Source organism: Aotus nancymaae, unplaced genomic scaffold (genome assembly GCF_030222135.1).
Source record: "Aotus nancymaae isolate 86718 unplaced genomic scaffold, 86718_ANA_hifiasm-v0.15.2.pri h1tg000030l, whole genome shotgun sequence".
Classification (NCBI taxonomy): Eukaryota; Metazoa; Chordata; class Mammalia; order Primates; family Aotidae; genus Aotus; species Aotus nancymaae.
Genome location: NW_026988443.1, coordinates 21,522,853 through 21,539,894, shown reverse-complemented (window position 1 = coordinate 21,539,894; position 17,042 = coordinate 21,522,853). Strand labels below are relative to the sequence as shown.

The following is a 17,042-nucleotide window of genomic DNA, read 5'->3' as shown; positions in this document are numbered from 1 at the left end:
CTAGGATAATGGGGCTGCTTTGGGAGGCCGAGGCAGGCAGATCACCTGAGGTCAGGAGTTCAAGACCAGCCTGGCCAACATGGTGAAACCTCATCTCTACTAAAATACAAAAATTAGCTGGGCATGGTGGTGTGTGCCTACAGTCCCAGCCACTCAGGAGGCTGAGGCACAAGAATTGCCTGAACCCAGGAGGTGGAAGTTGCAGTCAGCCAAGATCATGTCACTGCACTCACTCCAGCCTGGGCAACAGAGTGAGACTCCGTCTCAAAAAAACAAAAAAAAAAAAACAAAAAAAAAAACAGCTGGGTGCAGTGGTTCATACCTATAATTCCAGCACTTTGGGAGCCTGAGGCAGGAGGGTTACTTGAGGCCAGGAGTTCAAGGCTGCAGTGAGTTATAGCTGCACCACTGCACTCTAGCCTGCAGAACAGAACAAACAAAACATGTCAGAACTGGAGGCCTGGCCTCCACAGCCCTGCTCCCCACCCCACCCTCCCACTTCCCGCCTTGTTCCTCCCAGCCAGGTGATTTCTCACATCAAGGCGTGCTTGCTGGTAGAGAGTCAGGGGCCAATGGAGCAAAGACATTTGGACCCACAGACATCAGTAAATGTTCATCCATCCCAGAGAGCCGGTTGGAGCACTGGACACTAACAATTCAGAGAATCACTAAGCTGGGGACCATTTAAGGGCATTTAGTAGCATCAAGTAAAATGGAAACAGAAACTCTAGAGATGGGCTGGGCGTGGAGGCTCACACCTGGAATCCTAGCACTTTGGGAGGCTGAGGCAAGAGGGTCGCTTGAGGCCAAGAGTTGGAGACCAGCTTGTACAACATGGCAAAACCCCATCTCTACCAAAAATACAAAAAAATATTAGCCAGGCATGGTGGCACACACTTGTAGTCTCAGCTACTTGGGAGACTGATGTGGGAGGATGGTTTGAGCCCAGGAGGCGGAGGTTGCAGTAAGAAAATATCATGCTACTGTACTCCAGCCTGGGTGACAGAGCCAGACCCTGTCTCAAAACAACAACAAAAAAAGTTAAAAAAAAAAAAGTATAGAGATGAAAAGTGAAAAATAAGTCTATAAATTTAATTTCTCCCACTCTATTTAAAGAGCTCAAACAGCTCAATTTAAAAATTTTAATTCTTCCTGTGTTCCCTTTATCATGTTCCAAAATGATGGGACATTGCAATGTATACAAGTTAAACATATATAGCTTGACTCGTAACAGCCAAAGCATTATCAGAGTCCACAGAACTATTTTGTTATTATTATTGTTATTATTATTAAGACTGAGTCTTGCTCTGTTGCTCAGGCTGGAGTGCAGTGGCATAATCTCGGCTTACTACAACCTTGCCTCCTGGGTTTAAGCAATTCTCCTGCCTCAGCCTTCCGAGTAGCTGGGATTACAGGTGTGCGCCACCGCACACAGCTAATTTTTGTGTTTTTAGTAGAGATGAGGTTTTACCATGTTATCCAAGCTACTCTCAAACTCCTGACCTCAGGTGATCTGCCCACCTTGGCCTCCAAAATGCTAGGATTACAGGTGTGAGCCATGGTGGTCGGCCTTATTTCATTATTATTATTTTCGAGACAAGGTCTCACTTGGTCCCACAAGTTGGAGTGCCGTGGTACAATTATGGCTCACTGAAGACTCCACCTCCTGGGCTAAAGCAACTCTCCCACCTCAGCCTCTCAAGTAGCTGGGACTACAGGTATGCACCACCTTGCCTGGCTAATTTTTATTTTTATTTTTGTAGAGATGGGGGTCTCACTATGTTGCCCAGGCTGGTCTCAAACTCCTGGGCTCAAGCAATCTTCCCACCTTGGCCTCCCAAAGTGCTAAGATTACAGGTGTGAGACACCATACTCTGCCCACAGAACAATGTTATTATCAGCAATAACCCCAAAAAAGCCTTCTAGCTTCCTCTCAGTACCAAGTCTCTTCCCAGCCCCACCCATTCCAGGCCAAAGTTATGCAAAAAACTGTTCATAATTATCCCTTCCTGAAAGCCCAGTATTGGGACTTTGGACTTGGTTCAAATCCTGCCCCTACCACTGTGTTATGGATGTTTTTCAACCTCTGGGCCTGAATTTGGTCACGCTGAAAAGGGGAGTTGGCTGGGCATGATGGTATGAGCCACCACATTGTCCACTTCTGCCCACTTCTCTCTTCCAGGGGGTGGGGTAATGTGCCAAGTTGGTTTTAAAATCTCAAGTTACATAGTATGAAATTCTGGCAGGTTTTGGCCCTGAGTGTGTGGAGACCCTCACAACAAAAGCCTTCACTTCTTTTCGGATCTCCACACGCATGGTTAACACTAAATGAGGATCTCCTGTGTGGGCAACAGCCACCCACACTTTGCAGAGCAGCATACTTCTCTTTTGGGTAGACTCCTGACCAGCCTAAAATCTTCCACGGTCAGATAAAGGTGGTGAAACAAAGGTTGGTCTAATCTAGTACCCTAAGGACTGAAAAAAAAAAAATAGGATTCAAACCAAAAGAAACCAAATTTCATTTTGTTTCTTTCATTTACATATTTTAATTAAATATCTCTAATGGTTAGAAAATCAGTGTCAAATACGAACATTGGTATACAGCTTAAAATACAAATGTCAGTAATTATTAAAGAACATGATTAATAATTGTTCCAAGAAAATGCTTGATAATTATTTCCCAGGAGGCAAGTTAAGCGTCAGGTGCCTGAGGAGTAAGGGACAGGGCTTCAGTCGGTTCAGACGGCTGCATGGCTGGTCCAATGAGCTTTCCACTCAGATGGTGCCAGGGACAGCTCTCATCACAGGCTGGCCCACTGGCCTTTATCCCCAGCTCCAAGGCAACATCAGGGCTTTTTCTGCCACAAGAGTCATATTTCAGAGACAAATGATCTACTTTAAGATGAAAGATGGCTCAGTTCCAGAATATTCTGGTTTAACCTGGGAAGTTAAGACTTTCCCAAGGCTGAACATAGGCCACTAAGGGCTGATGGATAAGAGTGAAGCCAGAGTCATTCTAAACACATTTTTGTTTTGTTCTATATAATTAATTATACTGTATCTTTAAGTAACTCAAGTTCAAGCTCTTTCTTTTTTTTTTAAGACAGAGTCTTGCTCAGTCATCAGGTGTCAGGCTGGAGTGCAGTGGCACAATCTCAGCTCACTGCAACCTCTGCCTCCCGGGTTCAAGCAATTCTCCTGCCTCAGCCTCCCGAGTAGCTGGGACTACAGGCGCAAGCCACCACGCCCGGCTAATTTTTGTATTTTTAGTAGAGACGGGGTTTCACCATGTTGGCCAGGATGGTCTCGATCTCTTGACCTCATGATCCACCCGCCTCGGCCTCCCAAAGTGCTGGGATTACAGGCGTGAGCCACCGCGCCCGGCCCAAGTTCAAGCTCTTTCTATTTCACTTACGTTTAAAAGATGCCAATTTAATTGTGTCTAAACTGAACTTTACCCAGTGTGCTGAATACTAAAGACCTTTTAGGCCAAAGTTACCTCTGGGAAAAAGATGTTTATATATTAACATACCTCAAAGTTTACATTTTCATTATAATAAATTAGCCTTAATGTTATGAATAATATCTCAGAAAGTTGAATCTAAGTAATCTGATCTATCATGCTAATTTGACTTTGTTTTTGTTTTATTTTGAGATGGAGTTTTGCTCATGTTGTCCAGGCTGGAGTGCAATGGCACGATCTTGGCTCACTGCAGCCTCTGCCTCCTGGATTCAAGCGATTCTCCTGCCTCAGCTTCCCAGGTAGCTGGGATTACAGGCATGTGCCACCATGCCCAGCTAATTTTTGTATTTTTAGTGGAGACGGGGTTTCACTATGTTGGTCAGGCTAGTCTTGAACTCCTGACTTCAGGTGATCCACCCACATCGGCCTCCCAAAGTTTTGGGATTACAGGCGTGAGCCACTGTACCCAGCCAGCTTTCATTTTTTTAATTCAAACTTTTTTTTTTTGAGACACGGTCTCACCCCGTCACCCAGTCTGGAGGGCAGTAGCACAATCACAGCTCACTCCAGCCTAGACCTCCTGGGCTCAAGAGATCCTCCCATTTCACCCTCCCAAGTAGCTGAGACTACAGGCCATGCACCACACCTGGCTATTTTTTTTAAATTTTTTGTAGAGGCAATGTCTGTGTTGCCCAGGCTGGTCTCATGCTGTGCTAAAATAATTCTTCTGTCTTGGAATCCCAAAGTGCTGGGATTACAGATGTAGGCCACGGTGCCTAGCCACGAATTTGAATTTAGAATACTATGTTATCTATCCATTTTGACCAAGCCCCAGAATCAACAGAGATATATATTTTTTTAAATCTGGCCAGGTGTGGTGGCTCATGCCTATAATAGTAGCACTTTGGGAAGCTGAGGTGAGAGGATCACTTGAGCTCAGAAGTTCGCAGCCTGGCCAACATGGCAAAACCCTGTCTCTACTAAAAATACACAAACTTAGCTATGCATGGTGGTGCATGCCTGTAATCCCAGTTACTTGGGTGGCAGAGGCACGAGAATCACTTCAACCCAGGAGGCAGAAGTTGCAGTGAGCTGAGATTGTGCCACTGCACTCCAGCCTGGGCGACTGAGTGAGACTGTCTCAAAAAAAGAAAAAAAGGGAGTAAATCTAAATTATGCCAATATTATCAAAGTTTCTTACCTAAAATCATATACAATTTTAAGCACCAAAGCAGACTTTCTTCAAAAGTTACATCTAAGATATTAAATGTTCAATCTCATTTTTCAGTTCATTTTAAGTCTCAATACTGAAATCTCTGTATAAAAGGAATAATAAATGCTTTAAAAGACCTGACAAGTACTACTAATCTCCTCTCAAATCCCAGTGTCCCTGAAGTAGTAGCCCATGTGCTTCAAGAAGTTCAATGACAGCAGGATGGTGGTCAGGGAGATAGGAGTTTAACCAGGAGGCGCTCCCCAGAATGTTCATGGAAAGAACTGATGACTCACAGTGGAAAAAAAAACAAATGATAAATAAGCCTTTCTTCGTTCTCAATATTACTAACTAGAAAGCAGGAAAATCTATTAGGCAGAGAAAAACCAGATACTCCTGGAGTCACAGGTAAGGAGTCTGTGTTCTCTCAGCTGTCTCACAAGTTAATAAATCAGTTACATTTATGACCCATGCTAGGCTCCAAAGTAGGATTCAGGTACTTTGTATGCCAGTAAAGGCTTCAAGTGTACTCCAGGATTTAGCTGGTATAAAGAATAAAGGACAAAGAGAATGTCAGACAACCAGCCTGGGCAACATAGCAAGACCATGTTTCTACAAAAAAAAAAAATATATATATATATATATATATATATATATATAAAAATTATCTGGGCATGGTGGTTCATGCCTGTAGACCCAGCTGCTTGGGAGGCTAAGGTGAGAGGGAGCATTGGAGCCCAGGAGTTTGACATTACAGTGAGTTATAATCACACCACTGCACTCCAGCCTGGGTGACAAAGCAAGACCTTGTCTCAAAAAACAACGAAAAGTAAACATCAGATAGACTCCTCAGTTTTAGCAACAAACCCTCATGCTAGCAGAATGGAAGTGATTTACATTTTATTTTTGATTTGAGATCTAAGAGATAGGCTGGGTGTGGTGGGTCATGCCTATAATCTCACCACTTGGAAAGAAAAAGGTGGGCAGATCACTTGAGTCTAGGAGTTCAAGACCAGCCTGGGTGACATGGCAAAACCCTGTCTCTATAAAAAATAAAAAATAAATTAGCCAGGCATGGTGTTGCATGCCTGTAATCCCAGCTACTTTGGTGGGGGGCAGGTGGCTGAGGCAGGGTTGTTTGAGCCTGGGATGCAGAGGTTGCAGTGAGCCAAGATCATGCCATTGTACTCCAGCCTGGGCAACAGGGCAAGACCCTGTCTCAAAAGAAAAGAAAAGAAAAAAGATCTAGGTGATAAGAAGGAATATTAATGGTTTCAGAATAAAAGGATCAAGGCTTAAATATTCGAAAAAGAATGTCTTAGATGAAACTACATGACTAAATAGTTGCACTGAAAAATGTACAGAGAAACGCCACCAAATTAGAAGTATCCCAATATTTGACTGAATGTCAGCTGGGACACAGACAAGAAAACAGAAAGCCAAACCTAGCTGTTTGCTTTTCTTTTCAGTAGATGGCATAAAGGGGTAAGATGAGAAAAGGGATCAACAAATATAGCTCAACTTCATTGAAGAATTCTGCCTGATGTAGCATAGGCAAATAAAATTGTTGGTTTTGTGGGATTACAGTTGTTTCCATTTAGGGACACATTTCCTGTTGTTTAAATGCCACAGCAATTCATGAGATGAAATTCATCTCCACAACGGATCCACATGACTGAATTTCCAAGTAAATACAAAGAATCTGCAGCCCACAGAAGCCATTACAAGTTAAACTTTTATTTTTGCCCCAACTCCTATACTAAATATGGTCTAATTCCTGAGGAGTGGCAATGGTGGTTTATCCCACAGTATTGGGGCAAGCATCCCATTTGGTAAGTCTCACTCCTTTCTCCTACCCATCACCTCTCAGTAAAGGATTCAGAGATCCTTGGTTAGAAACTTTTCCTTAAGCCTTTTGTGTTTTCACCTCTCCAGACAGAGGTTGAATCTTCAGTATCCACTAAATAAACCTGTCCTGTCTAAACATCTATCCCCACAAGTACCATATGCAATCACATTTTCTCCTTTCCTCCAACCACATGAAGTAGGAACATGTGAAAGATTCTTTCACACAGTATTTTGTCGTTGGGAGGTGCAGGGTAATGAGGGGTTCAGCATAGCAGAGGTAGAAGGATTGTGTGGAATTGACAGAAGAATGTTTGAGAGGTATAATCAGAAAGCTTAAATGCTGTAAATCCCTGAAGGCTCAGCCCAGGAGGAAATTTTACCAACACAGGAAAGGTTAGGGATTAAGGCATAGACTAGATACCTCCCAGCATGGCTCAAAATTTCTAGAATGGGACTCAGTAGAGGGGACCAAAAGCTGCACCAGTAAGTTCAGCTGGTCCAGAGGCATAGATCCTATCAGCTGAAAACCAAAACAAGTCATTTCAAGCATGCTTACGGTAGGTGTGTTTGCAAGTTTAAGGATTCAATTTTAAAATAAATGAAAACAGAACTAGAATGTAGTATTACAAAATTTCTCACAAGTATAATCACACAAAAAAAGTTAGGATATTGCATAAAAAAGTGTACAGTAGTATGCTTTGTAAACCTAGGCCTTAGTAATTTAAATAAAAGACAAACAAACAAAATATCTCTTCATAGTCTAGAAGTCCATGATTGTGAATTTAGGAGAATTATCAAATTTGCAGATTTTGTGGAAAGACCTCAGAAGATCCTGAAGTTCTTTATTCTCAGAATCATGATTAAATTTACCCTTTGAAGCCTCAGGCTGACACAGTTTAACATCTTCATCAAAAGACTTGGGCTACATGAGCCCAAGCCAATTCCGTAGACTTTATGCTCTGTCCTCTCTGCACATAAAACTTGATCAAAACATACAGGGACATGAAATCACTGCTATTTCACTGTTTTTTAAAGCTAGGCTGTTTGTTTTTTTCCTCCTGTTAGTCTATTTAGCAAATTAAATCTGCCTACAATTTTAATAGTAAAGTTTGGATAGCTAGTTCAAGAGTAAGTGAAAATGTTTTAGAAGAGCATTTATGTTAACCTTGACAACAGGATGGGAGATTCTTAACCCCCCTTGTAATATGCACCAATTGATTCTGAGTTAAAATACACCACAGTGACAGTGATATCATCCCTGTACATCCTTGCCAAGTCCTCTGGCAATGTCAGCATCGCTGCCAGCCGCTCTGGCTCCATCTCCCCATACTCATTGCTCCCGATGGCATGTCTGATCAGCCGTGTGGCTGCATTTTGGTCAGCCTCGTGGAGCCCGCTGGCTTTCCTCTGCAGCAGCAGGCTCTGCATGAGCCCCAAGTTGGCAGGTCTCTGGGCCAGGTCTGTCTTGTGCCAATCTGCCTCAGCCAGGTGCCCCACCACCAGCCTCACCACGTCCTCATTGCTCAACATGTCCCACAGGCCATCTGACGCCAGCACAAGGAACTTATCCTGGGGCCTCAGCCTGTGGTATGTGACCTCAGGCTCAGCAGTAAGGTAGGGTGGAGTATAGTAGTGTGAGGGTGTGAACTGGTAAATGTTGAGGGCCTCGGTGTTGAAGCCCCTTTCCAGAACGCTGCGCTGCAACTCTTTACTCCACTTCAGCTGGACATCCCCAAAGGCCCTGCAGGGCATGAGGACACCCAGCAGCCTGTCCTCCATGATGATTGTCCTGTCCTCTGATTCAGGGTGCTCCCTCTTTAGCCGGGACAGCTCCGCCTGGTTCCAGGCATTGTGGTCACGGGTAAGGGGCAGACAAGACCACATGCCATTGTCCTCCTGGACACCAAGGATGGCTCGGCAGTCACCAGCATTTGCCACGTGCAAATGAATTCCATCAACATGAGCCATGCAAGCTGTTGCCCCGGAGAAAGCAACCTGGAGTGACAGGTTCCTTGTCACCTCATCTTCCAGGGGGGCCTGGATTTCCAGTGAGATGTCAGAATCCAGTCTCTGGAAGGAGTACATTAATGCTTCCTCAATGCTTAGTCCCATTTCCATGTGCAAGTCAAGCAGTTCCTGCCAATAGACACGGAGGTGGTCAAGATGCACGGATGTGACATCCTTGTAGATACTGTCCCCTGGGTGTTTGAGCCAATGCAGGATGGGCAGCAAGGGCTTCATGCTTTCCACAGATCCCTCCATGTGCTCCAGGGTCTGGTGGGACATCAGGGACACTGCCACGTAGTAGAAGAGCCTCTCACTCACTGCTTGGGCACATGCATGACCGCCATGTCCATCAAAGATGCCAAACATCAGTCCACTGGTTTGCACGCAGGAGGCTACACCTCGCCGGTCCTCCACTGGGGAATTTGCAGCCAGCTGGTTGCTCTCAAACTGCAACACTGAATTTGGAACTCTGCTTTCAAGGTCAAGAATCTTGTGGGCTGACTCACCAGCTCGAAGCACTTCATTTACTTGCTCAGGGCTGAGTTGCAAGTGAAAATCTTCCTCTGTTGATGTGTGTCTGTAGGCTTTGCAGAGAGTGAAGCCACCACATGGGGAACTGTTTAGGGTGGGTGGCACCCGGGAAAAGAGCCTCCATTTAAATTTATTCCTATTTGAGACGCACCTGGAGTATAAGCGTCTGCCCCCTTGCAATGTGGCAATGCTGTTCCTTGTAGAATTTAAGATCCAGTAGGACACAGTACTTGACATTCTGATACTATACCAGCAATTGTGTTCCCTCAGCAAAAAAGGATATTTTTAAACCTAAAAATTAAAAAGTTGAAGTTTCAAATTTAATTTCTTAAAAATACTGACCTCTGAAAACATTTAATTTGCTCATATCCTGAACAAAAATAACTTAGAATAAACTATTTAAAATACACTAAACTCATTCTCACCAGCAGACTATAAGTGTTCATTTAAAATATCTGCTTCAGGGGCCAGGCATGGTAGCACATGCCTGTAATCCTAGCACTTTGGGAGGCCAAGGTGGGTGGATAGCTTAAGCCCAGGAGTTCAAGACTAGCCTGGGCAACATGGCGAAACCCTGTCTTTCCAAAAAAAAAAAAAAAAAAAAAAAAAAAAAATTTGCCAGGTATGGTGCTGTGCACCTGCAGTCACAGCCACTTGGGAGGCTGAGGTGGGAGAATCACCTGAGCTTAGGAAGTTGAGGCTGCAGAAAGCAGTGATCGTGCCACTGCAGTCTAGCCTGGATGATGAGAGTGAGACCCTGTCTCAAAAAAAATAAAAACAAAAATAAATAAATAAATAATCTGCTTCAGGAATAGTGGCTTATACCTGTAATCTCAGCCACTCCAAAGGCTGAGGTGGGAGGAACACTTGAGCCTAGGAGTTCTGAGACCAGCCTGGGCAACGTAAGAAGACCTGTTCTCTACAAAAAAGATTTTTTTACAAATTAGCTGGGCATAGTGGCACACACCTATAGTCTCATTTACTCAGAAGGCTGAGGTGAAAGGATTGCTTGAGCCCTGGAGGTCGAGGTGAAAGGATTTCTTGAGCCCTGGAGGTCAAGGCTCAAGACTGCAGTGAGCAGTGCTCCCACAACTGCACTCCAGCCTGGGTGACAGAGCAAGACCCTGTCCCAAAAAATAAATCGTATATATATATATATATGCTTCCCCACTAGTCTATAAACTCTGTGACTCAAGCAACCACAGCTGCCTTACTCACCAACAGCTTTCCAGTGCCTAGCCCTGTACCTGGCACACACTAAGTCCTCAAATACCAGCTAAATATGACATTTTCAGAGGCCCAACAGCACACTAGCTGTGATGCTATCCTGTGTAGCATCAGACACACTGCTGATGAGGTAACACTCACTCCAGTTATCTATTGGCAGAATGGGAATATTAGTCTTAGAAGGTTTTGTGAGAATTTAATAAAATATGACCCTTCTGCTAAAAAAAAGGAGTTATTATTTTCATCATTAGGTACATACCCCTCTAGTCATTCTGTCCTCCCCCCCTTTTTTTTTGAGAGGAGTCTCGCACTGCTGTCTGGGCTGGAGTGCATGACGTGATCTCAGCTCACTGCAACCTCCGCCTCCCAGATTCAAATGATTCTCCTGCCTCAACCTCCCAAGTAGCTGGGACCACAGGTGTGCACCACCATGCCTGGCTAATTTTTATATATTTTGTAGAGATCGGGTTTTACCGTGTTACCCAGGCTGGTCTTGAACTCCTAGATTCAAGCAATCCATCCACCTCAGCCTCCCAAAGTGCTGAGATTACAGGTGTGAGCCACCATGCCTGGCCCCCCACTCCTTTTTTTTTTTTTTTTTTGAGATGGAGCCTGGCTCTGTTCCCAGGCTAGAGTGCAATGGTAAGACCGTGGCTCACTGCAGCCTTGCCCTTCTGGCCTCAAGGGATTCTCCTGCCTCAGCCTCCCAAGTAGCTGGGACTACAGGCATGTGCCACCATGCCCAGCTAATAGACAGGGTCTCCCTGTGTTGTCCAGGCTGGTCTCAAACTCCTGGGCTCAAGCGATCCTCTGCCCTTGGCCTCCCAAAGTGCTGAAATTACAGGTGGGACTTACCATGCCCGGTCATTCTGTACATATTTCTGTAGAGTTGTAACCACAACTTTGAATCTGGCTTTTCTGATAAGAGTATTTTTTTACATCTAATGGCTACATTTTGGCATAAACAATCACAACTTACTTAACCATTCTCTACTGCTGGAGATTTAGAGGTTGTTTCTACTACTTTCTTGTTGTTTATTTATTTTATTTTTATTTGAGATGGAGTCTTGCTCTTGTTGCCCAGGCTGGAGTGCACTGGCACAATCTCGGCTCACTGCAACCTCCACCTCCCAGGTCCAAGCGATTCTCCTGCCTCAGCCTCCCAAGTAGCTGAGACTACAGGTGCTTGCCACCACGCCCAGCTAATTTTTTGTATTTTTAGTAGAGACAGGGTTTCACCGTGTTAGCCAGGATGGTCTTGATCTCCTGACCTGGTGATCCACCTGCCTCGGCCTCCCAAAGTGCTGGGATTACAGGTGTGAGCCACTGTACTTGGCCTACTTGCTATTTATTAATATAAAATATCAAACTGGACTGGGCACAGTGTGGCTCATGCCTATAATCTCAGCATTTTGAGAGGCCAAGGCTAGAGTATCCCTTGAGGCTAGAGAGTTTGAGACCACCCTGAGTGATACAGCAAGTGCCCCCATCTCTACCAAAATTTTTACATTAGCTGGGAATGGTAGCACGTGCCTGTAGTCCCAGGTACTCAAGAGGCTGAGGTGGGAGGATTGCTTGGGCTCTCTGAGTTCGAGGCTGCAGTGAGCTATGATCACACCACTGCACTGCAGCCTGGGTGACAGAGCCAGATCTGTCTCTTAAACAACAACAACAACAACAACAACAAAACCCCACCAAACTGCACTGCCTTATGCAGTAAACTTTTCTCTACTTAGGTTTTATCCTAGTGATTTCCCAAACAAGGAGTCAGTAGGTCAAAGGGTGGAGACTCATTGCCAAACTGACTTCCAAAAGCTTCACATCTGCCTCCGCAAGGGGGTGACGAGTTTCCTAGTCCCTTCACTAGCCTCTGGTGGTATTTTTCCTTGGAATAAAATAAAATAAGACAAAAAAAAAAAAACACCTTGACCCATTATAATGAGCTTTTCTCAGGTTTCATGTATGAATCCTGCCCTCGGCATCTTGAGATCATTTGTCAGGACCTCGAGAGCTCCCAGCACTGAGAACCGACCCCTCACCCCCCCACCCCGCAGAAGTCGGGACGGGGGCGGTCGGTCCGGGAGCAGAGGGCGTCTGACGCTCCAGCCCTGCAGCCAAGACAGGCAGCGGTGCAGGGCGATCCGCCCCAGCTGGGACGCAAACCATTTTGCATCCTTAAAGAAAACAGACAGGTCCCAAGTTCAAGTCTCTGACTACAGCCTCATCGCTAAGTGCACGGAGCCCACCAAGCCCTATCTCCCTAGAACTTCGGCACGGCCGTACCCCAGCTGGGTGTCCCCGGGCGACCCGCTTGGTGCCTCTTAGCCCCGGCTTGCCAGCCTGTAAAACAGGGGCGCGCAGTGTGGACATGGAGCTCCAAGGGGTGCTCGAAGGGCCAGAGCAGCTAGTGGGGTGCCCCAGTAGGTAGCCAAGGGTCGTCGGCGAGCCCGCGGGCCCACGTGGCGCGCGCATGTGAGTGGGGTGACCGTAGTCGTGGGCCCAGCTGGTCCCTCCGGCCGCGGGCCCGCCCCCTCACCTCAGCTCTCCGCCCCGTCACCTGAGCCGGTGCCGCAGGCCGGGAGGGTCAGGCGCCGGAGAGGCCTGGCAGGTAAAGAGGTGTCCACATCCCCTGCTCGTTCCCTTCCCTACCTCGGACCCTCGCCCGCTTCTCACCAGCTTGCGAGGCCACAGCCGCCCGCTCGATCCGGTCAGTTCTGCGCCTGCGCACAGCTCCACAACTGCAGCCACCGGGTCCGCACTTCACCCAGGCAGCAGCCCCTAGTATGAACCCAGCTCCAGAAGGAAGCGCCCTCCCGCCAGCCCTGGTTGGCTTAATTGCGGAGGCGGGCCCTTGATGGACAGAGACATTGCCCAATGGCCAAAGAGGACGAGAGGCAGGCAGAAAGGCGGGACCCGGGAGGGGCCAACACCGCCCCTTACTAGGGCCGGGGTGCTGAAGGTGTCAGAGCGCAGGGCTACCGGGCCAGGCAGTCACGTGCCTGAGGTCGCCAACTATGCAGCCGCCACACTCTGCACACCCCGAACCCAGCGGCCTCTCCAATTCTTCACCGTTGTTAGAACACCCCACTGCTTCCTCTCCATTTCGGTATCAACCGCTCCAGAAGCCTCTCCTAAGAGCCCCACCCTGGTGTCCACCCATCCATCCAATGACGCAGCCACCCTAGTCCGAGCATCTCACCTGGTTTTCCGGTTTTCCCTCCTCCACCTTTGACTTGGTCCTAACCATAGAGCGGAGCAGCCAGAATGACGCCTCTCTCCACTTTTTTTGGTGGTGGTGGGGGTAGAGACAAGGTCTTTCTACGTTGCCCAGGCTGGTCTCAAACTGTTGGGCTCAAGCAATCCTCCCACCTCAGCCTCCCCAAAGTGCTGGGATTACAGACGTGAGTCATCAAGCCAGGCAGAATGATCTTTCTAAATCTCAAATTCCAAGGCCAGGCATGGTGGCTCCCGCCTGTAATCTCATCACTTTGGGAGGCCAAGGTGGGCGGATCACCTGAGGTCAGGAATTCGAGACCAGCCTAGTCAATATGATGAAACCCTATATCTACTAAAAATACAAAAATTAGCTGGGAGTGGTGGTGTGGGCCTGTAGTCCCAGCTACTAGGGAGGCTGAGGCAAGAGAATCATTCGAACCCAGGAGGCAGAGGTTTCAGTGAGCCAAGATTGCACCACTACACTCCAGCCTGGGCAACAGAGCGAGAGTCCATCTCAAAAACAAGAACAAATCCAAAAACCCCTCAAAGTCCTGCCCTAAAGTCTTCAGTGGTTTCCCATTAACCATTAAGCTTTGAACTGACCATTATATTGGCCTGCTACTGACAATTAACGCAGCATGGTTGGTGGCTGGTAGGTTGAGAGAAGCAGAGAACTGGGACACCAGATAATATCCCTCAGTCCCTTCTGGTCCTAACACTGGGGCATTACAGTGATCATCTGCTTCCTTATAAATTATTTTAATAGAACTCTTGTAACTACAGTAAGTCAAATGGAGTCATTCCCTGGAGACAGAAAAATGGGAGACAACCAGAAAAAAGCCACTTGGCACCCTGAGAATGTGGTCTTCCAGAAGGAAGACACACTGGCTTACCTGGGAAGCCTGGCCAGCCTCCTGGACCCAAGGACATGATCACAATAAAACTGCTCCTGTCAGACTTGCCCTCATATATTTACAGTTCCACTAACCCTTAGCCCTTTCCGGAAGTTCAAAGTCAGGATTTGCAATATCTCTCTTCCTGCATATTAAGAAGACTGTTTCAGACCCAAACTAAAAATAGGTCTAGGATTCTAATAAATGGGTGCAGGAGCCAGGCGCAGTGGCTCACACCTGTAATCCCAGCATTTTGGGAAGCTGAGCGAGGCAGGTGGATCATGAAATCAGGAGTTCGAGACTAGGCTGATCAACATGGTGAAACCCCATCTCTACTAAAAATACAAAAATTAGCTGGGCATGATGGTGCGTACCTGTAATCCCAGCTACTCAGGAGGCTGAGGCAGGAGAATTGCTTGAACCCGGAGGCAGAGGTTGCAGTGAGCTGAGATCATGCCACTGCACTCCAGCCTGGATGACATAGCGAGACTCTGTCTCCAAAAAAAAAAGGGTGCAAGAGAATGCAAAAGCACACCTCCCCTCCACCCCCAAAGATAGGTCATGTAGGGTCACAATGGCAGTGTTTAATTACTCAATCTGCAGGCATTTATGGGTGCCCACAATGTGTCAGGCCCTGGGCTGACTGCTGAGGCACACAGATGGCTGTCCCCACCACTCTCCTGAGAAAAATTAGATCATTTCACCAAGTCTGAAACCACAGAGTTTTTCTAAGTTACCACAGACACCCACTTCCAAAGTAAAAATGCACTCTGGAGGATCATGTGTGCACTGGAACTTTCATTTCAAGGCCATAACCAGTTCAGTCACCCTATATAGGATGGCCAGCCCAAGTCCCTCACCGGATCTCTCAAGGCTTCCTTGTCTCAAGGTCTTATAAGCAAATACGAAGGAAAAGGATTACTTATCTTTCCTTCCAGAAAGGGAAAGCATAGTTCAATTGGTTTTTTTCTTTTTCTTTTTCTTTTTTTTTTTTTTTTTGAGATGGAATCTCACTCTGTCACCCTGGCTGGAGTGCAATGGTCTGATCTCAGTTCACTGCAACCTCTGCCTCCCAGGTTCAAGCAATTCTTCCACCTCAGCCTCCCAAGTAGCTGGGACTACAGGCACGTACCACCACACCTGGCTAATTTTTGTATTTTTAGTAGAGATGGGGTTTCACTATGTTGTCCAGGCTGGTCTTGAACTCCTGACTTCATGATCCGCCTGTCTTGGCCTCCCAAAGTGCTGGGATTACAGGTGTGAGCCACCACACTCAGTGGTTTGATTGGCATTTTTAGATAAAATATGTAAAAATATTCAGCCTCACTCAAAACCAAAGAAATGGCCAGGCACCTGCCTCAAAATAATAAAGAAAAAAAAGAAAACCAAAGAAATGCTAATTAAATGAATCAGTGATTGTTGTCAGTCAAGCTGGTAAATATTAAAACATGGTTTAAATACATAATGTTAGGCTGGGCGTAGTGGCTCACTCCTGTAATCCAAGCACTTTGGAGGCCACGGCGGGCAGATCACCTGAGGTTGGGAGTTTGAGACCAGCCTGACCAACATGGTGAAACCCCGTCTTTAAAAAAAAAAAAAAAATTTTTAAAAAGAAAATAAATACATAATGTTGGCAACAGAGCATTGCCATCTTAGCAGGGAGTGTGATATGGTTTGACTCTTTGTACCCACCCAAATCTCATCTCAAATTGTAATTCCCAGGTGACAAGGGAGGGATCTGGTGGGAGGTGACTGGATCATGGGGGCGGTTTCCCCCATGCTGTTCTCATGATAGTGAGTGAATTCTCACGAGATCTGATCATTTATAAGTGACAGTTTCCTCTGTGCTCTTGCTTGCCTGCTGCCAGGTAATAAGTGTTTTACTTCCCTTTGTCTTCTGCCATGATTGTAAGTTTCCTGAGGCCTCCCCAGCCATGTGGAACTCTGAGTCAATTAAACCTCTTCCCTTTAAAAATTATGCAGTCTCAGGTATTCTTTAGAGCAGTGTGAAAACAGATTAATAGAGCGCACATGGAGGCTACTCAATGGGCATAGCTTTGATCCACTAATTCTACTTCTTTCACTTTTATCCTAAAGAGACAAAGGTCAGCATTACAAATTTTCTACAGTAAGTATACATTATTCGATCTAGCATAACTTGCATCATGAAGGGGGAAAAAGGTAAAACTATTTTTAAAACAGCCAGGTGCATGAGAATCGCTTGAACCCAGGAGGCAGAGGTTGCAGTGAGCCAAGATCACACCACTGCACTCCAGCCTGGACGACAGAGCAAGACCCTGTCTCAAAAACAAAACCAGCCAGGTGAGAGACTGGAGTAGAGAAATGGATCTCTTGGATAATCCCAAAAAAGTCCCCTAATTCCTCATTCTTCACCGATGCAGACAAGATTTCTTTTTTTTTCCTTTTTTTTTGAGACAGAGTCTTGCTCTGTCACCCAGGCTGGCGTGCAGTGGTACAATCACAGCTCACTGCAGCTTCAACCTCCCAGATTCAAGCAATCCTCCCACCTCAAGACTTCCAAGTAACTGGGACTACAGGCAAACATCACCACACCTGGCTGATTTTTGTATTTTTTGTAGAGAGAGTCCCACTATGTTGCCCAGCCTGGTCTTGAGCTTCTGAG

The 17,042-nt window shown here is 46.2% G+C and overlaps 1 protein-coding gene across 3 annotated transcripts; it reads right to left on the bottom strand.

Annotated features, from left to right (window-relative positions):
* Window positions 1–7,142: 7,142 nt before the first annotated feature.
* PDP2 (pyruvate dehydrogenase phosphatase catalytic subunit 2) lies at window positions 7,143–14,440 on the bottom strand. Of its 3 annotated transcripts, none has more exons than XM_012468283.2 (2): window positions 14,399–14,440; window positions 7,143–9,353 (listed from the first exon to the last, which is right to left on the bottom strand). In XM_012468283.2, the coding sequence occupies exon 2, from the start codon at window positions 9,297–9,299 to the stop codon at window positions 7,713–7,715; it is 1,587 nt and encodes a 528-aa protein (XP_012323706.1). In that variant the 5' UTR covers window positions 9,300–9,353; window positions 14,399–14,440; the 3' UTR covers window positions 7,143–7,712. The 3 variants fall into 3 exon arrangements, with proteins under 3 accessions (XP_012323706.1, XP_012323705.1, XP_012323704.1); XM_012468282.2 differs by lacking the exon at window positions 14,399–14,440 and adding an exon at window positions 12,939–13,072; XM_012468281.2 differs by lacking the exon at window positions 14,399–14,440 and adding an exon at window positions 12,963–13,072.
* Between the last annotated feature and the right edge of the window lie 2,602 nt (window positions 14,441–17,042).